General features: G+C 43.4%; 1 protein-coding gene across 1 annotated transcript in view; it reads right to left on the bottom strand.

The window, feature by feature from the left end:
• Positions 1 to 1,531: 1,531 nt before the first annotated feature.
• The window catches only part of LOC143820171 (collagen alpha-6(VI) chain-like), a 71,098-nt gene continuing 50,876 nt past the window's right edge, over positions 1,532 to 21,753 (bottom strand). Inside the window, exons 30-39 of the mRNA XM_077302637.1 lie at positions 20,371 to 20,433; positions 19,274 to 19,309; positions 19,148 to 19,184; positions 17,730 to 17,741; positions 12,926 to 13,419; positions 11,530 to 11,626; positions 10,749 to 11,420; positions 8,951 to 9,047; positions 5,730 to 5,850; positions 1,532 to 4,866 (exon numbers count right to left, since the gene is read on the bottom strand). Of these exons, the coding sequence (XP_077158752.1) occupies positions 5,733 to 5,850; positions 8,951 to 9,047; positions 10,749 to 11,420; positions 11,530 to 11,626; positions 12,926 to 13,419; positions 17,730 to 17,741; positions 19,148 to 19,184; positions 19,274 to 19,309; positions 20,371 to 20,433 (1,626 nt within the window). The 3' untranslated portion in view covers positions 1,532 to 4,866; positions 5,730 to 5,732. The remainder of the gene's footprint in view (positions 4,867 to 5,729; positions 5,851 to 8,950; positions 9,048 to 10,748; positions 11,421 to 11,529; positions 11,627 to 12,925; positions 13,420 to 17,729; positions 17,742 to 19,147; positions 19,185 to 19,273; positions 19,310 to 20,370; positions 20,434 to 21,753) is intronic.

The raw sequence follows: 21,753 nt of genomic DNA, 5'->3' as shown, positions 1-21,753 counted from the left end.
ATAGCCCTTTACAGACCATGCTAAAGAATTTGATTTTGTTTGATTCTGGGCTTGTTCTCATGCAACAGCCCCTGCCACTTATCTGTCTCAGCTGGTAATAAGTAAGCAAAGAAGGGCATTTACCCTTGCAAGATGCTCTGTCTTGCCTTCAGCTCTTTTGTGGGAATGGCGAAATTGATACAAGAGAGCATATATTGTTCCACTGCCCTGCTTATGTAGACATTCGTAGCAACTTGATTTGAACCACTCCTTAAAAAGTTACCAGAACATCATGAGGTAGATCGAGCAAAGAGGCTGCTAAGTGATGAGTCCCCCCCAGATGACAACTCAGCTGGCTAAGTTTTGTGCCATTGCCATAAAAATCCAATGTTCTAAAGCAGTGGTAGTCAACCTGTGGTCCTCCAGATGTTCATGAACTACAATTCCCATGAGCCCCTGCCAGCAAATGCTGGAAGGAGCTCATGGAATTGTAGTCCATGGACATCTGGAGGATCACAGGTTGACTACCCCTGCTCTAAAGTAAAGTAGCATAATTTTAAGTTCTATTTTATGATCTGTTTTAAATTGTATTATATTAAATGACCATATTCTTTTGGTCTTTTGTGTATTAATTTCATATAACTTGGTTTGAACGGCTGTAATAAAGTTTGAACTGAACCATACAAATCAGGGAATCTCTCATTCCCCTAAACCCACCCTCTTAAAAATGTCAGAGGTGTATGACAACCCCTTCCCCCATACAGCTGGACGTTGCTGAGTCTTCAGTGGTTTCCTGCAAGAAAAGAGATACTGAAGTATGGCTGAGTTTTACACTCCCTGTTATGCCCAATGTGCATCTGGATAAAACCACCAAAGTGGAGCTGCACCCAGCCATCTTTTCTGCTTGTGAAAATGGAAAGAGGGCTCTCTTTTGACCACCCAAAAAGGCTGCACTAGGCATCATGGGAGCTGCATGTACAAAAGCCACATGGGATGAGCTGAGGAGGAGAAAAGCTGGCTGGATCCAACCCACTGGCCTTTTTCATGGTGGTGTTATTCTGGCTGTGTGCCCATCTTGTGCAAAAGATCCACCCAGTCCATGAGGAAGAGGGCCATGTGCTTGTGGGTCTTTGAACATGGTTCAAGTTCTGTGGACTGAACTTACCCAAATGTTAGGTGCCCCTCTAATGTTGCAGAGGCACCTAACTCACCCAGCATATGGGTTGCAGTCCAAAGCCAAGTTGTTCAGGGGAGCTGCTCTTGCCTTGAGACATCAGTTCCTTGGCCGTCCTTGTCAGATCTTTGATCCCTCCATACTGCCTGTTATGTGTGCGTTTCTGAAAATCCCATCTTGAACTTTGAGTAGAGACTCTTAAATTTTCACCACCTCGACAAAAAGGTCTTCCAACCAAGTCTTGAAACACCTGTACATTTTGTCCCATCCAGTTTTATAAATGGGAAATGATTATTTGAGCCGCCTTTCTGTGTTCAGTTTTGGAGATGTTGCCATTAGAAACTTTTGTTTGAAACCAAATAATTTTTAAAACCAGCCTGTAGTCGGGATGTGTTTTAATTCCCCTTTTGGAAGCAGACTGAAGAAAATAAGTAGGCCGTTGCATACAGAACAAGTTACTGCCCACGTTTTCTGCAACCCGAGATAGTCATGATCAAAAGTAATTGATTTTAATTTTTAAAAGCACCTGTGTGAAAACAGTACCACCACCCGCATGCTGTTCAGAACACCTACTCAGATTTTTTTAACTAAGACGGCAGAAGCACAAGTAAGTAGAAAAGTCATTGCAGAAATAGGTATTTTTCTTTCATGTTATGGAATGGAGATGTGTAAATCTGTGTATGTGTGGGAGGATGAAGAATGATACTGAGAGCTCGTGTAGAGAAGGACGTCAAGAACCCTCCAGGTGGAGAGAGATGTCGGTTTTTCAGGTGTCCAAGATACTGTCCCCCCCCCTTACATCTGAACTCCACATTGGAGGAGGAATGCAACCAGGGGATATTCCGCAGTAGACAATTAAAACCATTGTCAAATGCAACCCGCTTGGGTCCCGCAATCCACACGAGGCAACCAACAGCAATTGTTGCCTAAGATACCAGCCAGCTCTTGGTGCAGCGTGAAATGGTACAATCTGAAATGCAAAAAGGCGCCCTCTGGATGCGACTGTCCACTGCTAGTCCTTAGCCCTGTTCAGCTGTTTGGGGCTCCCACCTTGCATAACTGGTGTGCATATTACCCACAATCCTCTCTATACTCACAGTCATCATTTTGTATGAAAAGGCCAATACATTTTCTAGAAGAGTTGGTATTTATATCCCACTTTTCACCAAAAGGAGTCTCTAAGCGGCTCACAATCGCCTTCCCTTCCTCTCCCCACAACATACAACCTGTGAGGTAGGTGGAGCTGAGAAAGCTCTGACAGGACTGCTCTGTGAGAACAGCTCTATCAGGACTGTGACTAGGCCAACATCACCCAGGTGGCTGCATGTGGAGGAGCTAAGAATCAAATCCGGCTGGCCATATTAGAAGCTGTCACTCCTGACCACTACACCATGCTAGCTTTGGTACATGCATGCATACTCTTCTGATTATGCACAACAAACCTGGAAAATGCTTATTCACACAAAACGGCAACTGCCAATATTGAGAAGATCATGCATTGCAGGCCCTCCTTATACCTGTTGGATCACTGAAATAATTTCAAAGTCTACTTAGTTGTATTAAACTACTTTGGGCTCTTATTCAATTTACTCGGAAGAGCCATTTAGCCTCATTATCAGTATCTCTTAACAGACTGAGCTGTTGTGCTGTTGACTGTATTAACACTGGAATGGTGTCCCATCACTTGGGAAGGGCATCAAAGCACAAGCACCAAGGAGATTTAAAGAGATCAAACAAAATGTTCACATGATGTAGGGCTGAGCAGACCTCGATAAAGACATCAAAGCGTGCCGCCAATCAGAGTCTGTCCCGTGGAGTCACAGTCTACACAGCAGATCCTTCAGCCCTGAATGCACTAGTGCAGTGGTTCAGCCTGGGGGTCGGGACCCTTTGGGGGGTTGAATGACCCTTTCACAGGGATCCCGGCAGGGCAAGCAGCTTGGCCAGGGGGGCGCCATCCACACAACAGCCTTGCAGGGTAGATCAAGATAGAGTGTTTGTCTGTCTGGAGCAGCGGAAAAGAGCGAGATCGGCATAGTGGGACAAGAGGCAGAACTGAACTGAGAAACCCTGGGGGGGGGGAACCCAATTTATATACAATCATGGACAATGGATCTTCACGCCATTGGTCAGTTTTGGTTTAATTTCTGTGACAGAACCCTTGCATAATGTTATGGTTGGGGGTCACCACAACATGAGGAACTGTATTAAAGGGTCACGGTATTAGGAAGGTTGAGAACCACTGCACTAGTGGTTTCGGAGCCCGCCTATCTTATTGCACTGGACTACTATGGGTTATGTAGCACCTTCTAAAATTGCTGTCAGCACCATTGTATCATACATCTCTTAAAGCAGGGGTAGTCAAACTGCGGCCCTCCAGATGTCCATGGACTACAATTCCCAGAAGCCCCTGCCAGCATTCGCTGGCAGGGGCTTCTGGGAATTGTGGTCCATGGACATCTGGAGGGCCGCAGTTTGACTACCCCTGTCTTAAAGCATGGCTGAAAATTCGCATTCTACTGTGTTTCCAGGCAGTATAACAACCGCCAGTATAAGGATTTGCAAAGCTTTCACGTGTTCCGCCACTCATGGAGTGACTTGAGTCCCCTTTTTTTTTTTACAATACCTTTTAAACGCTACAGGAACACGAGGCAAGACTCTCTATTTTTTTTGGGGGGGGGGGGGCTCCCGGCCCAAGCACATCTAGCCCTGCATTCATGTGGGAAGGGCTGCCCCTGCGGGTGTTTCCCACAAAACAGCCATGAGAAAAACCACACAACAATCTGTAGCAAAGAAGGCTCCAGGTGGTTAGCTCTATTAGGCCGTAGAGGAAACCCAAATTGGAGTCCAGCAGCACCTAAAGGCAGGGATAGTCAACCTGTGGTCCTCCAGATGTTCATGGACTACAATTCCCATAAGCCCCTGTCAGCAAACGCTGGGAATTGTAGTCCATGAACATTTGGAGGACCACAGGCTGACTACCCCTGCCTAAAGGTCCCTGATTAAGTGATCTTTGGCTTACAGAAACTTATGGCGGGGAGCAATGCCATGAAGTCACAGCTGAATTACCCTGACCTCCGTGGGGGTTCCAAGGCAAGAGACATTCAGAAGTGGTTTGCCATGGCCTGCCTCTGCATCACAGTCCTGGTATCCCTTGGAGGTCTCCCATCCAAATACTAACCCTGCTTAGCTTCCAAAACAGGCTAGCTTGGGCTATCCAGGCAAAGGCCATGAAAGCTGGCACCTGGGTAGACTTTGTTAGTCTTTAGGTGCTACTGGACTTGAATTTTAATCTGCAGGAAAGATGTCGGTGTAGACATGGCCCTTTCAGCATCACATGAGTCCTGTGGGAGGAATCCATGCAAGCACTCTGCCTAGGGCTCTTTCAATAACATTTCAAGGGCATCAGGCCAGTCAGTCGCTGGGTTGCATCTTCACTGTCCAGGGACAACTTTCTTGTTTCTAGACACGTTTCAGTCTTCAGCCTAAACGAATGTGCTACACCCTCCGAAATCCTCTTTGGTACTTCCAGGTTTCATAAACAGTCTTCTGACGTTCCAGTGTTTGAGAGCCTGGTTCCTAAACAAATGAATGAATGAGAGCTTCCGTGGTATAGGCAACAGTGAAGATTTAAAAAGCCCGGTTCTTCTTGCCAAGGCTCTGCAGAGGTTTCTTTCTTCAGCCTGATTTTCACGTTGCCAGTTTCCAAGTGCCTGAAAAGAAAAGGAAGGAATATGAAGAAAATGGGTGGAGGGAACCACTTTTTCGAGCCTAAAAGTTACATTAGGCAAGGCTGCATCGCCTTAAGTTAAAATGACCGGCTACATACTGTTGGGATACGAAAGGTCGGCAGTGTGCATGATGGGACGGAAAATAGAGATTGGGTTTGTGGGAAAGATGCCTTGCATGTCAAGGATCTGATCCAAAACTCTAAATTTTTCAGGTGGTATCCGAGGCTTAAATATGCCAGATCTTTATCCAGATACCTAAATGAGCTAACAGATGCCCATCTTAGAAGAGCCTTGACTTGTGTGAGGTTTCAGACCTTCCCTTCTGCATACTTGCATGGCAGATTTAATCGGGTCCCACCAGATTGTCGTTAGTGTCCTGGTGGGCTTAACCATGTAGAAGATCTACGTCCTGTATTGCCTCTACACAATGATGTCCAAATCAGGTTGAACACAGTACTGTCCACTGCCTCTGGCCCAGGTGATGATAAAATAATATTCCTTTTGGCAGATGTTTTCCCTCCAATGGCTACTAATTTCACTTCAATGGCTGCTAATTTCATTTCCTCATCCATTATTAATAGAAAAAGGTTTGTTTCAAGTATGGCCAAGGAATCCTTATTTTAGTTGATGTATAATTTTTTTATTCCACTTCACTTATTTTATTCTACACTTGCAATTTTCTTTTTGTGGTCACTTGTTAATAATGTGACAAATATATGTATATATTTTTTTCATTTTACTATTTTAAAACTTTGTTTTTTGCATGATTGTTGTGGCTTCAGCTTCAACAATAAATTCAAATTCTTTTTGCACAATAGTATCATAGAAATCTTTCTTACAACGACCTGCTATGGGTTGCTGATGAAGTTTTCTGGGGATACTGAATCTCCAGGAAAATGTTCCCAAACTGCAGGCCCAGCCTCTAGACCTCCAGCTCTCTTGGACCTCGTCTCATCCATTGCAAAGCTAGGAAGATGAAAAAAAGAAAAAAAAACAATCTGGGTTAAAGTGTTTGCCGATATTTCAGTACAACGCAGTGGATTCATATATAATTGCCATGAAGTAAAATGTCCATCTGATCACTGAGGGCCTTTTCGCACGGGGATCTTTGTTGCAAATTGTTTGCGGAATGAAAAATCGCCATTTAAAATAGTGGAATTCGTCGTTATGCATACCTGCCTTTGTAGTGGAATCAGTTGCGTTTTTTAGCGTTTCCCACAGGCTTCCGGTCTCGGGAGAAATCGCTAGAAAGGAAGCGCTATTGCCAAGCTCGTCCCGCCCCTGGCCGTCAAGCAGCCAATGGGCAGCCGTTAGCATGCTCCCAAACAGCCCCTTTCCCTTTAAGAAAGGTTTTTTAAAAAAAAAACCGACCCATAGCAACGAATCTAGGTAGATTCGTTGCTACGGAGAGACCCATCCAGCTGCCTAATGTGAGCTGTCGTTTGATTGTATGATCGTTTGCACGCTGCCTCGAGTGATAAAAAAAAATTCCCCCCCCTTCTCACGGGCCCGATTTTCGGCTGAATTTATGTGTAAAAAATAAAGGGACTTTATTTCAGCAAACGGGCTTTTAAGTGGTTTGTGCTTAGTGACTAAAGGTGAAGGACTGAAGCCAGGGAAGCCTCTAAACAGAAAGAGGCTCGCCGGTGCGTTTATCCCCGCTCGCTCGGAGAAAAAAAAATGGCGATCGCTTCGCCGGAAGTTTGGAGGAGAGAGCCAGGGGGAGGGACTTTGAAGAACCAGCAACAATGGTAACGCACAGGTCTTTAGCGCTACTGTTGCAGATTGGTTGCAGGAGTGTATCGCTATCCGGAGGGTGAATCCACTTTTCTGGATTCCCCTGAAAGCGCCACAACGAAGCGCTTTTTGCGGGTCGGTTTCAGGATTGTTGCAGATTGTCTACGACGTCGTGGGTTATGGCAAATTAGTAGCGTTTCCAATTAGCAACCATTGTGCTATTTTGAAGCCGTGCGAAATGGCCCTGAATATTTTATTCCTAGATGGACTTCGTGAATGAAGTGCAGAATTTAAGCTTCCCACCAGCCCTAGCACCTGTGCTACAGCTATTGATGTTTTTTGGCTGATGCTTTGACCTCTCCCCATTGTCTCTGACACAGAGTTAGTGACTGCATGATGGAATTGACAACCATAGACTCAGCAAATACCTTCACCTTTTCCACACTAGGAATCTGCCCCTGGACAGCTTCTGGTTGCTGGCGGGTTTTAGAGCCCCCTCCACATGAATTCGCCTGCATCCCAAGGCTGTCCAAGGGCTGGCTCGAGTTTTGCCCAGATTTGCCTTGGGATGGGAGAAATCGCAAAAAGTGAGCAACCAGGGGTAAGTCTGTATGGAAGGGGAAAGGTATCTTTGTAGCATTGTCCCGCCCGCTCTCATACCCACCCTCCCCTCTCCATTTCCTGCTCCAGATAATTTTTTTTAATGGCGCGGTCCGAGATGCAGCATGACTGCAAAGCCATAATGTCAAAGGTAAAATAAAATCTTCTGCAAAGTGTCCACGGTCTTTTGGGGATCAAGCAGGCAAGACACAGCACAGTTTCTGTTTTCTGGAGGTGGAAAATCAGCTAGGAAAGGGGGTGGTGGTGATGGAACAGCCTTCTCCCGATCATACAGGGGTCTGAGCGCTTTGTTTTAAGCCAATCATCTACAAAAAATGACTCTTTTGGCTCGAGTTACCATGTTCAGCATCTCAGAAATAAATCCAGAAATAAATAAAGTCCAAAAGAACATGAATCCCAAAAAGTGGGGAGATGCTATATCGTTCTGGCATTTCTCCATAGCAAGGTGGCAGTGTTGATTTATATTAGAAATGCTCCTGTTATGGCATTACCGCATAGCAACACATAAGTGCCTTTAAAAAAAAATTAATTTTGGGACTCAGGGGGAGGGAAGAAAGTTTCAGTCCATGAGAGAACTGCTGTGCTGTGATTGTTGGCTTACTGTGATTGACTAGCCAGAGAGGAAGGGGAGAAGTTTGGCTTGTTTTCCCTTGAAGCCTTGTCAGGAGGCAAAAAGCTGTGACAGGGCAGAGGCAAAACATGGAAGAAGAAGAAGAAGAAGAAGAAGAAGAAGAAGAAGAAGAAGAAGAAGAAGAAGAAGAAGAAGAAGAAGAAGAAAAAAAGAAGAAGAAGAAGAAGAAGAAGAAGAAGAAGAAGAGTTGGTTCTTATATGCCCCTTTTCTCTACCTGAAGAAGGCTCAAAGCGGCTTACAGTCGCCTTCCCTTTCCTCTCCCCCCAACAGACACCCTGTGAGGTGGGTGAGGCTGAGAGAGCCCTGATATTCCTGCTCGGTCAGAACAGTTTTATCAGTGCCGTGGCGAGCCCAAGGTCACCCAGCTGGCTGCATGCGGGGGAGCGCAGAATCGAACCTGGCATGCCAGATTAGAAGTCCGCACTCCTAACCACTACACCAAACTGGCACCAAAATGGGAGGGGTCTCCTGTGAGGAGGGCTGCAAACGCAAGATTTACCATCCCACATTTGCAAGCAGGAGGCCATGTGGAAATGGTCCTTCAGATCAGCTAGGCCTGATTTCTGGTCTTAAAAAAGTAATTATGTTATATTTTTTATGACTCTCACAACCACAGAGTGGTTGCAGGGAAGGACATTTTTAAAGTACACCAATATCATCATTTTAATATTATAGACAGAATTCAAGTGGCAATTATTTGACTAGATTCATGTAATGAAATTAAAGGTCAAATTCCCAATATTTGTTCCCATGTTTAGGCCAGCTTCTTGTATTAAAATTCCTTCCTTTGCACCCAAGCGTCACAAATCATCTTTCTTATGTTACCTTATTTTGCAAATTGCTAAAAAGATGTATATGAAGAATAGTAAACATTGAGAAGCTGGGAATTGAACCTGGGGCCTTTTATATGCATGCTGGATGCTCTACCAATGAGCCACGGTCTTTCTCCCAACCCCAGATCTTCTATGATCAAGGCCACTCTACCGGTTTAGTTCCTGTATGTATAGGCTGGAGATTTTTGTTCAGTTGAAACAACAACTCACAGTAAGAGAACTTCTAGAAAGGAACACATTTACCTGAACTTGGACGGTAATGGAACATATATAGGCTCCTGGGTGTTGATGTTTGAGCATCTTCTCCTGAGCTGTCCTGGTGGATAGCTGTTAATCTCATCTGTCAAAATAGAAAATACATGGATGACAGGCAGAAACCCAGTGAAGGAATACTGTTGCTACTCTGTTCCCATTTTGTTCTGATCCCCATCTTGGGTTCTGAGATTTTTTCCCCCATCAAAGCAAGCAAAAGCTCTGACCATCACAGAGCAAAAATGCGGAAATTGAAGGACCATGACTGATTCATTGACCTATCTGGGGGAGAACAGGCAGCCACTAGCAGATCCCAGAAGACAATTTTATCTTAATTTGGCTCATGGAGCGCTTCTTCATGGACATACACCTAAATCCATTCACTGGTTTCTTTGATTCCCAAGCTATCATCTCTTCTGCCTTCCACATGGGAACCAACTATTTTTCCAATATATACTTTTTGTGTGTTGCTAAACAATCTGTGTTTTGTGAGCTGGGGAGTTCCTTGGTTTGACTTCTTCCCTTCTGGATTATTTGCTGCCCAGTCACTTAGATTTCTGCATCAGCTTGGATTCCATTAGACTTCAATCTCAGCAGCATATTGTGAGGGATTAGATTGGTTGATTTTCGCACCACAAGAATGCACTATTCCCTTTAATCAATTTCATTTCTGATTTGATCCTTTCCGTATTCCTTTCGCCCGTGCATTGAGGACACTCCTGCAGCAAAACCAGCCGAGTGTAAGGAAGTGGTCTACCTCTCCCTTGGTAGACTACCACTTGCTTGAGAAGCGACAGACTTGAATTTTAATGTTGGCTAAACACTGACCTACATATTTAATACTTCTGGGATAAATAGGGAAACACCAGTACTATAGGTAGCATTGGGGTTGATTAAGCAGCACAGATGATGCCTTATTTTCAGATAAAGGTTGGAAAAATGTCTGTGGGTGTCACTGTACAGTCAACATCTATATCACAAATCTGGAGACTGTGGTCATCAAGTAGACTGGCAAAGAAAGGGCAGTGCCTTTATCTGTTGCTACTGTGTGGGCTACAAATTCTAGAATACAACCAGAAACTAGAAGACAAAGCCATGTGGAATGTCTGGCATGAGCTACCAGTTGTGCCCTGAATTCATACTGAGGCAAGGTCACTCACTGAAGTATTTTATGAATGACATTCCTTTGATTCCATTGGGTCTGCGGGGGGCAGGGGGGAATGCTGACAAACTCTACAAGTCCTGTTTCGCCTGGAAATAATGTTTCAATCAGTCATGCATTACAAAACAATCTGCATCAATGCCTGCTCAATAGAAACCAAAAACATAAAAGCCAGCTACAGTTTAATGTCAGTTTATGCTTCCCCCCCCCCCCCATTACTCAATTTTGGGTTGCCAGCTCTGAGTTAGGAAAGTCCTGAAGATTTGGAGAGAAATTCCCTGGAGATGGCAGAGCCTAATGCTATAGAGTACTCCCTCCAAATAAGTCATTTTAAACATTTTGGAGATCTGTAGTTTGGAGATCTCCAAGCACCACCTGGAGACTGGCCACCTTAACTTTATTACGTATAAATGTATTATGGTGAGGGACAACCCAGGTTCTCCAGATGCTTGACAAAGGAGTAAAACAATGAACAGTTCTATCCTCTAGTTGTTTAACTGCATCATCCTGTTGCTTTTTTCTATATTATATACACAGGCCGATATGAAACAGGTGAAAAAAGCCCCCCTGAATATCTTCCAAGCTCTTTTAAAAAATCAGAACAAAGTTAGCTTTGGTACAACTCACTCCGGAGAAATTGCAGAAATGGCTTCAGGAATTTCACTGCATATCCAAGTTCAGCCTTGTGGCATCTCCCAAGCTGTACCAGATGATGATCCAGGGGTCGGCTGGCCAGTTCCCCAAGTTCTGCACTGTCATATTCGTGCCCCAGTGAGAGCACAAAGAGAGCGTAACCTTGGCACTTGGCTCTCAGGGCTGCATCTCTCAACACTTCCTTGTCCCATTGGTTTGTCCCCCCAACAGATATCACAAAGATAGCTTTGTGTTTCCTCTGGTTGGGCGCTTCTGTGAAGACATTGGTGATGGTCCACTGGATGGCGTGGCCAAGGGCCGTTGTTCCATTCAGCTGCCAGACAGACTCTTGGATATGCCTCTTCATCCGCTCCTTATTACCATAGGTCACCAAGTCAAACTCAGGCTTCACTGGAATCTTTTGTGTTTGAGGTCTGAAGTCTGGTGGAGCATGGCTCAACACAGCCACCCGGTCGCCTATCAAACTGCTTTTTGGTTGAGCAGAAACATCAAAGTTCTCAAGGGATAGGCTCAGGAAATCTTTCAGCTTCACGAAGTCAAGAGAGGTTACTTTCCTTGAACTTTCCAAAAGAAAAGCAGCATCTACGTAAGCTGGAGGCGAGGAACGTTTTTCACGAAGGCAAGATGTGTTCAACCTGCATTGGTCTGCAAATGGATATCGAATTAATTTAGCACTACCATGTAAAGAAAGAGAAGCGATGCTTGAGGGAGGGGGAGGTGTCTGGTTCTCGTGTTCTTTTTCACATGATCTTACCATGGCAAAGTATGCACAGCTGGAATCTTTGTAAAGCTGGTTTATAATCTCTCTCTTGATGAATATTTATAACCTGAAACTGTCTAGAGTCATCCATCTGAAAATTATAAAAGATTGGGGGGGGGGGGAAGAAGTTGTAAATAAGTAGATGGGTAGTAAAATATGTGTATAGTTCGTGAGTCCCCTGAAGCTTTTTCCTTTTCTGAAAGAGAAAATTTTATTTTATTTATTTACTTGGAGATTTAAATACTGCCCCTCTCAGACATATCATCTTGGGACAGCTTACACAGTCTAAAAAACAGTAAAACAAATAAAATTAACAGATATAAAATTTAAGAATGTTAAAAGCCACAATTAATTACAGTTGCATTAATCAGAAATCCATAATTCGTTGTCAGACAGATGTTAGAGTAAAGAGGAATCAGATGGGGAAAGGAGGGCAGAGGGGGCGGGAGGGAGGCTTGAGATTTGGAAGTATTGTTGTTGTCCCACTGACCTCAACCATAGTAGAAGAGCTTTGTCTTGCAGGCCCTGCAGAACTGTCTGATTTCTGACAGGGCCCTGATTTCTCTTGGGAGCTCATTCCACCTGGCTGAGGCCAGACGGAAATTTGCCAGGGATAGATGTTTTACTTCTGTGCTTTTTATTCATATCTTCCTGAAATGCTGTAGAAAGCGTCTTTGCCCAATAAATTGCCTGTAATAAATTGCCCATAATCCAATAAAACAAGAAGTTTATAGGATAATCTATTCTAATGCCATCATAGCAAGGATCTAGTGATTGGAGAACAGATTAGGATTTGAGTTTTGGTTCCACCCCCTCATAAAAATCTATGCTGTTGTGAAGATTACTGATGACCATGGGATGTTTATACCATGTCCAGCTCTTATTTTTTGCCTACTTCACAGTGTTGTTATAAGGATACTACGGGAAAAGGAAATTAATGCCCCATGCTTCCTGGTGCAAGGCATGATAAAACGGACTAGACAGACAGACAGTACCTGACCTTCTCACGGAAGAAATTCTGAATTGAGGTAAATCCTTTAAAAATGAATCCCTTCTTTTTATTTAGTTAATTAAAAAGCAAGCTTTAAATGAGTGGAATCCAGCCCCTGCTAGGCTCGATCAAGTTCCGTGTGTTCCCAAGTCCAATTGGGTGTTGAATTAAAGAATCCATTTTGTTTCAGTATTGAATCTGTAATGTAACTCCACTTACATTTAGCAGCCTATCAGTGTCATCCTAAACAGAACGACACCCTTCTAAGCCCATTAACTCCAATGGATTTAGAGGGCCATAACTCTGCATCGGATGGCCCTGTACGTTGAGGTCAACATATGCTTGAAACTCGAGAGGATGTGGTTCAAAACCAAGAGGGAAAAGAGAACAGTTTCTCACCAGAAAGGCACGGGTGACCTCAGGGACGGTTTTAAACGCAATGACTACAGGAAGGATATCTAATGCACTGAATTCCAGGACTGCGGTGTTGATGGAGAGTGTATTAGCAGACTGGCCGTTGCTGAAGAACACAGCCACTTTTCTCACGTTAGCACCTGGGAGGGTTCTCTTGAAAACATTCCTGGCAACAAATCGCATCGATCCACCAATGTCCCGCCCACTCGAGGATCTCTGGTAGGAAAGACTTTTGAGCTCTTGGAGCAACCGTTTTTTGGTCTTGAAGTCCGAGAAGCGGATCAGATGGTGGGTGTTAGAGTTGTAGGACACAACGGCTACTCTGGCACCCACAGGGCAATTGCTCCCCCTGATTTTGGTATTGGTAACAATCGCGATTACAATCTCTCTCATCTGTTCAAATACGGCCGGAGTGGTATCTTGGGACACATCCAAGGCAAACACTAATTCAGTGGGATAGACCGGACATTCTCGCGCTCCTGGAATAGAAAATAAAAACAATAAATGACAGTAATTGGCACATATTTTTAAATAACTTAAAATATACCTTTAGGGCACAACCTGGGCAAAAGGGAACAGCTTGGTTTGGGACAGATTTTAAGCACATGGTTAACTTTTCCGTTAAAATCATTAAAAAGTGGGGCTTCACTCAGGCTAGACTATACTTATAACATTTAGTTTTATAACCAACTAACCTTGATGCTGTGAATGTTACATAACTTGTGGAGATGGAAATGATATAACAGACAAGTAGGTTGGTTGTTAAGGAACCTGGGTTTGCATATATGAAGATTATTATTTATTGTAAGGCATGTGTAATGTAGCCAGAAGATATGAGGACTGTTTGGCAGCCAAGCAAGGGACATTCAGAGATGATTTGCCATTCCCTGCCTCTGCCTCTCAGCCTTGGAGGAAATCCACCCAAATCATTGGATGTCTCCCATCCAACCAGGGTAGGCCCTGCTTAGCTTCTGAGATCTTATGGGATCGGGCTTGCCTGATTTGTAGAACCCACAGTAGTTTGTTGTTTTCGACATTGGCAGCTTTGAGTCCCCACCGAGCAGTAAAAAGTATGTTACAAAGAAAACGCAACAACAACAAAAATGAAACATGGCGGAGAGTTTCATTTTGAATTTTTAATCCTCAGATATTTATGAGTGAAAAGATACACCAAGACCCTAAAGATGTTCTGTTGTGGCATGTGTGTGCAAAGTAAATTACAACTCTTATCCCGGTTCTCGAAATAAAGATATCTTTGAGCAGGGGGTTGGACTAGATGGCCTGTCTGGCCCCTTCCAACTCTATGATTCTATGATTCTATGATATCTAATTTGGACACAATGTTGAAGCTTTGCTGAGAAAAGGCGTGGCATCACCAAAGCCTAAACTTAAAAAATATATATTTTGTGAACAGGATATAAGGATATGTTTGTGAATTTTAAAATGTAATGTTTTAAATTTTATACTATTTTAATTACCAACTAATACTTTATGTACATTGTAATTTGATTACTGGTCTAGCACCGTAATAAAGACTATGATGATGATGATATAAGGAGGCTTTGCCTGATATACAGCCACTTATTTAGGTGCAGAAAGTTCTCTGAGCTTTGTTAGACAAAGTTGGAGGCTGTACAGTTCCTTTCCTTCTAAGGAAGGAAATTCCTCTAAGACACAGGAATTTCTTCAGGGTCGTCCAGAGCCTTCAGAATCCCCATGGATGTTGTTTTGCATGGCTGGCTGGCTATCAATGATGTTCCAGGTTTAACAAAAAACAAATGCCATTAGGATATGGCTGAAACTGATACAGAAATACCATAAATTTATGAGCTTGGAAACAGCTCTCAGAAAAAGTGGCTTTCGTTTCCAAATGTCCTCTGAGAAAATGTGTAATTATCTTGCCGATTCCAAACCGAGACAAGGAAGTATGCTTAACTTCAGTCTTATTGACATGTGATGGGGGAAGCATGTACATTTGGCCTGTTTGTGATTACGTCTGTTTGTAAGAAAGAGCCAATGCACTTTCAACAAAGTGAATTATTTATTTATTTCATTTATTTTTAATTTAAAATATATTTTTTTTAAATTTATATCCTGCTGCTCTTGGCAGGTTACAAGTTAAACCCCCCATTATTATTTTAAAAAACAGAATAGAGAAAAAAAGACAATATATAACTAATCAACAATCAACTAATCAACTAATCCCTCCTCCTTGGTTCCCACCCTCCATGGAGTCCTGGTCAGCCAGCCCGTGCCTACGGCTGGTGGCCGATTTCCATAAAATAGCCATCCCCTGAGGGGGTAGTGAGGGACCCAAGATCTTCTTATCCTAGCCTTGATCAAAAGCCTGGTGGAAGAGCTCTCTTACAGGCACTGTGGAACTGTGACAGCTCCGAAGGGGCCCTCAGCTCATGCAGGAGCTCATTCCATCAGGCAGGGGCCAAAGCCAAAAACGCCCTGGCCTGGTCAAGGCCAGACACATCTCCTGTGGGCCAGGGACTGCCAGCCTATTCATATCTCCAGAGCAAAGAGCTCTGTGGGGGGCATAAGGAGACAAATGGTCCCTCAGGTATGTTGGGCCCAGACAGTGGATGGCCTTAAATGTAAGTACCAGAAACTTGAACTTTATCCAGAACACCACTGGCAGCCAATGCAGCTGCTTCAGCACTGGCTGAATGAGAGGCTTCCAAGATAGATAAGGAGCCACAAAAATAAAGATGGGTGTCATCCACATATTGGTGACAACCCAGCCCATATCACTGGATCAGCTAGACCAGAGGGTGGACAATGCTGATATCAGTGTGGGGGAGACAATTACATCCTGTGGGACCCCACAAGGGAATCCATGTGGGTGCAAAAGATTCTCCATCATAGCCACCCTCTGTGTCCCATTGCTAAGGAAGAAGACCAGTCATTGAAGGGCTATCCCATGAATCCCTGCACCGGCGAGGCAGCAGGCTAACAGTTCGTGGTCAACCACATCAAACATGGCCAACAGATCTAAAAGAACAAGCAGTGCCAAGCCACCTCTATCCGACTGATGCCAGAGATCATCCAATAGGGCAACCATAGCTGTTTCCACCCCATGGCCAGGATGGAAGCCCAACTGGAAAGGATCAAGTTTCTGAATGAAACCAGTAGCCAGTGACTAGATAAATGCGAGGGGTGAACATACCTGTTCCTGGGGTTGTCAAGCTCCAGGTGGGGGCTGGAGATCTCCTGATATTATAATTCATCTCCAGACTACACATCTTGCTTATTTTTTGTGCTGGATGGGTAGCCATATTGGTCTGAATGAGCAGAACAAAGTTTGAGTGCAGTGGCACCCTTAAGACCAACAAAGTTTTACTGACAATATAAACTTTCATATGCATGGACATTGCATCAGATACATCTGATGGGAAAAGCCCTGGAACCCTTGGAGCAACCATTACTTGCTCTTGAAATCTGAGAAACAGATCATATGGTGGGTATTAGAGCGGTATCTGAAGAAGTGTGCCTGCACACAAAAGCTTATGCCTTGAATAAACACTGTTGGTCTTAAAGATGCCACCAGACTCAAACATTATTATTTATTTGTTTCAATTAGCGATCCCCAACCTGTGGGCCGCAGACCACATGTGGTCCTTCGACTAATTGGAGGTGGGCCGTGAAGGACGTCTTCCCCGGCCCTTTACAACACACTTCGGGTGTCATTGTCTCCCATCACTCCCAGATGGGACTATCTCGTTGCAGAGAAACAAGCTCAGGGTTCCCATTGATTTGTCATTGTCATGAGTTAAAGTTTCCATGAAAATAAAATGTTCCTTATGTTTATTGTTGTGGCGTGTCTGTATCTTATTTTGAAGGGATGTTTAAACATTACCATAGCGATCAGAGAGCGTTAGGGCAGTGGTTGAGAGTAGAGGAGTAAACTACCCCCCCCCCACCGGGCCTCAGTAAAATTGTCAAGCGTTGAGTGGTCCCCGGTGATAAAAAGGTTGGGGACCACTGGTTTAAATAACTCATTCCACTTCTGGAAAAAATGGCTGCTTTGGAAGGCGGGCTGCATGCCATTATAGCCTGCCAAGGTCCTTCCCCTCTCTACAACTCATTCTCCCATGTTCTACTATTTCCAACCTGCCGGAGTTGCATTGACTGTAGCATAAGATCAATAATCAAGTATATGCAATAATCAGGTACACATGGTCCATGGATTATATGTGTGCTCACGGATAGTTTTGAAAAAAGCTAATAGCTCCCCGTGTATAAGAAAGCAGCTAGCTTACAGTGCTGTCCCTAAGAGTAGCCGATATCTGGAATACCCCATCGCAACAGAAAAAATTTGCAAAACAAGCCTTTTCTTCACGAACAGATTTTTCGAGCAGTTAAGCCTTTAAGCTTTACTTTGAATTCGGAGCCTGCCTTTATGTGCCATACTTTTTCCCCTGGTGTATTTATTCTACAACAGTTCTTTTTAAAAATTCAGCTGGGACTGTCCCTTGTAACGTAGGGGGTGGCATCTGAGATTATGTTCTTTAGTTGGCGCAATTGCCCTACTGCAGCTGCAAAGTAGTGTCAGGTAAGCATCTTCCATTTCAATCAGGGCTATGGGCTGGAAGTTGTACTTTCTACCTACTTGGAAGCACAGTTCTAAATTGTATCTTCCCCTACCCTCAGAACTGCCTTCACCTATCAGAAGTAAGTTGACTCTCCATGCACTGTAGTGCCTCTGCCATTTGAAGCTTCTCCAAAAAGTTTTGGAAACCCCTACAGAAAAAGCTGACTTAGAATCAAGACCAACACTCACCTTTCCAGCAAGCTAAACAGGAAAAGGAAAGAAAAGAAGAAAATATTATTCCAAACCACATTACCCAGAGTGTTCTAAAACAGAATATTCTTGTTACTAATAGCATTTGTAACTTTTCTGTATGTGTTCAGACAATAAAGCTATTTTGTAGTTTCAATTTTTAAGTGACACAGTGGTCAAGACCAAAAAAATATAAACACACAGAAGATGTTATTATGTAACATCAGCAGGTGAAACTAGCAGCAATCATTACAGTAGAATTGCTCTTGGGTTAGCCATCATACAGTGGCCTGAACTCCTCTCCCGAAAGATCAGATTTTGTCCCATGAACAGAACTGATTCCAGTGGGGTAGCAGCAGAAAGAAAGAGTCATGCAGCACTTTAAAGACTAAAACAGTTCTTGGAGGATAAGAGTTCATGAGTGAGAGTCCAGTATTTGAACTGAAACCTCCATTGGCAAACGCACACAGGGAGTGGGGGGGATCAATTGTAAGTAGTGGGCTAAAAGTCCATAAAGCACAATGTCTGTGACATTTCTACATAAAAATGCAAGTACATGAGATAATACAGTGACTGCTTCCAACAGCTGTCAAGTGTAATAATGCCATTTATGTAGTCGTGTTAAGTAATTTAACACCAGGATCAACTAAGAGAAGTATAAAGAAGAATGATCTTTCATGGGGAAAGTTCATTTTTTAAAGCAAAGGATTCCCTATTTTTTAGGTCTATCAACTGATTTAAATAATTTTAGTAGGTTAATCATCTACCAACTAAATGATAAATTTCCTTTATTAAGTACACACAATTGCATGGTTACATAAACCTTAGTTTTATGTGTTTCTTGAGATACCAGAGTATAAGGTATAAGGTAGGGGTAGTCAACCTGGGGTCCTCCAGATGTCCATGGACTACAATTCCCATGAGCCCCTGCCAGCACCGCCTGCCAGAAGCGCCTGCCGATTGGTCCCTCCGATTCCCAGCCTGAGCAACTGCGAGCCGCGCGCAGCGTGGCTCGCAGTTGCTCCCGGACTGACGCGGCGAGAGGCGCGAAGCGCCTCTCGCCGCGTCAGACCGCCGCCCGAGGGAACCCCCAGCAGTCACGCGAAGCGCGGCTGCTGGGGGTTCCCTCCCTGCCGGTCTGACGCGCCTTCTCCCCTTTCAAAACCCCTTTTATAAAGGGGCTTTGAAACTAGTAAAGATATAAAAGGTAGCTTCTGTGAAAGTTAAATAGCTGCTTCCCACCTTCTTTTTCTGCTCCAACAAACCCACAGCATACAGCCAAGGACCTCAGAGATCAAGATAAGGGCCACTTCAGACAAATTACAAGACTTTGGGGATTATTCTCTCTCCCCAGCCCAATCTTTTCCTGTTGACACTTTGGGCTTTTTAGTACCAAAAAATTAAGACTAAATACTTACGGCTGTGTCCACGCACGTACTCAATGAGTTCACAGGGCTGGGGATGAAAAAAATGGAATTCATTAGCTACTAGTATATTTTTTTTCTTAGTTGGCAACATGTAATGCATTCTGCAAATATACATACCGAAAATGAGGCCAGTCCACTTGTTCCTTTTGCACCCTAGGAGAACAGCATTGGAATTAGAATACTATATGTATAGACATTTCTCTGGAAGTTACCTTGTCTATCTGCCTACACTGGTCAGAGGCGAGATCCATGGTGCCCTGACATCCCAATTTTTCTTTTTATATATATATATATATATATTTATTTATTTTTCCAAAAAGATAGAAATAACATAGATACATATAATAAACATTAGTGAAGCAATTGTTTAGAATCTAAGCATATTAGAACCCGCTCCTTCAGTCCTGATTTACTTTTTTAGATAGTTCAGATAAGGACCCCATTGTTCCTAGAAAGCTTCTTCTGATTTTCCATTAACCATTAATGTCAATTTAGCCATCTTGGCGAGATCCGCCAATTTGCTCAGCCAGTCTTCTGTTGACGGTAGCTCATGCCTTTTCCATTTTCTAGCCAGCACTAATCTTGCCGCCGTCATCACATAGAAGTGACATCCCAATTTTTCAATCTACTTTGGTGTGTGGGAAGAACTTCCCGTTCTCATATCTGAAGAGCATAAAGGGTTATATTCAAAATATCTAAGGAATTAATAGCTTTATCCTGTTCTTGTGATTGTCATTTTATAATCTACTCTGTAGAGGGAAGGGGAACAGATCGAGCAAACAAGAGCCAGGAATCTCTTAGGCATTCATCTTCCCCCTTAAAGAGAGCAAAAGATTACCTGCTAACGGTAAACAGCACTACTGTAATGACAGGGGGCTTGGCTCTTGCCCCTTTCACATGTAGCATTAAAAAGGCTTATAGCCTTTTCTCAGTCCTGCACCACAAACTGCATCTGTCTGAATCATCTCTTCTACACAATAGTAAAGGTATAGGAGCTTTCCCACCCAAGAGCTCACAGTTCCTTGGGGACGGAGCTAGTTGTATGAAGGAGCTTCCTCTTAGGGGGCATAATGCAACTCACAATTATCCAGATTAGTTCATGTGCTTTTGCAGAAAGTATTTATCAGGAAAAGTATAAGTATACACTTTGGTAATTAAGAAGTTGTTTCTGACTCAGATATAAACAGGACACAATTGATTGGAGTAAGGCATACCGGACGTCCTGGATAACCCTGTTCTCCCGGGTCACCTTTTACACCGGGCTCCCCCGCAGGACCCTGGGAAAAGCACACAGCTAGTTATATAGCTATAAACATAAAAGTGGAAAAGGTACCACCCACACCAGCAATTATGAAATCTAGCCAGAATGACAAAGTCTAATTTCTTTTGGAGTTTTATCATGTTTTTGTTAAAATAGTTTAAATATGTACATCCTTGTTGTAAACTGCTCTGAGCCCACTTGTGGGGAGGGGTGATCTAAAAAATAAATTATAAATAAATAAAATACATTAAGAGAAATATCAGGGGCAGGAGGGGGCTGGAAAGAGTTTACAAAGTACTATTATGACATCCACCCACTAACTTTCCAATTCCCTGCTTCTGTTGCAGACCATTACAAAACCTGAGAGCTTTACTTGGCTGTAGTCAGATCAATAGAAGAAACTGTGCTTGCCATGGCTGCAGCCCAGGCTGATTTTAGCACGCTGTGACAATATTCTGTATATGCTTTTGATCACACATCATTGTGCTGTTTTCTATGGCAACAATGTTAACTTGAATCATTCTGGTTAAAAATGGATATAATTGGACATCTGGCTCACTGGAAAAATTTCTGAGAAATTAGTGTGTGCTTCCTCTGATTGGCCACACTAATTTTAGACCTATGTGTGACTCTCCACATTCCTTGAAATCAACTGAAGAGAGATCCTGCTTGGTGATATCAGATCTGGGATAGAACAAAGCTGGGCCTCGTGGCTCCAAGATGATGGAGTGTGTTTCTTGAAAACCCCTTCCTTAGAAAATGTGTTCTACTAGGGGATTTGGGGGATTTGGTTTTATTATGTTTAAGGTTCTAACTGCACTGAGGTTCAGTTTTTGTAATCAGCTTTTTTTACTTTCGTAAAATCCTTGGGACCCCGAACTGTGTCTCTTACGCAATCCTATGTCTAGAAACCAGCCAAAGACTATTGGAAACCAGAGCATGGTTGTTAACAACCAAGTTCTGGCTTCGCATTCATTTTAGATCTGACCCTAATAGTCCCTCATGCTATCTGAACATGAGTCATCTACTTGGTTAGGACACATTGAGGGGAAAATTAAATCTATAGGGATATCTTTGGACTCCTTGTATCTGATATCTGAAAAGTCTGCATTTAATTTAATTAAACGCAGAGTGTTAGACATAGAACTGCAGGAACTTAGCAGTAAAGTTAGAAACGTTTGCTCGCCATTGAGCTTGGGGATCTCACCAAGCTCTCAGCCCCTAGCTGCGTACTTCTACCATTTAATCATCCCACAACAGCATAGAGCATTCATGTTAGCTATAACTAATGCTCTACCTTCTGCTGTTCTATATGGGAGATTTCAACAGATCCCGT

Source organism: Paroedura picta, chromosome 11 (assembly GCF_049243985.1).
Source record: "Paroedura picta isolate Pp20150507F chromosome 11, Ppicta_v3.0, whole genome shotgun sequence".
Taxonomy (NCBI): Eukaryota; Metazoa; Chordata; class Lepidosauria; order Squamata; family Gekkonidae; genus Paroedura; species Paroedura picta.
The sequence above is the reverse complement of the archived record's forward strand: the minus strand, read 5'-3'. Positions and strand labels throughout refer to the sequence as shown.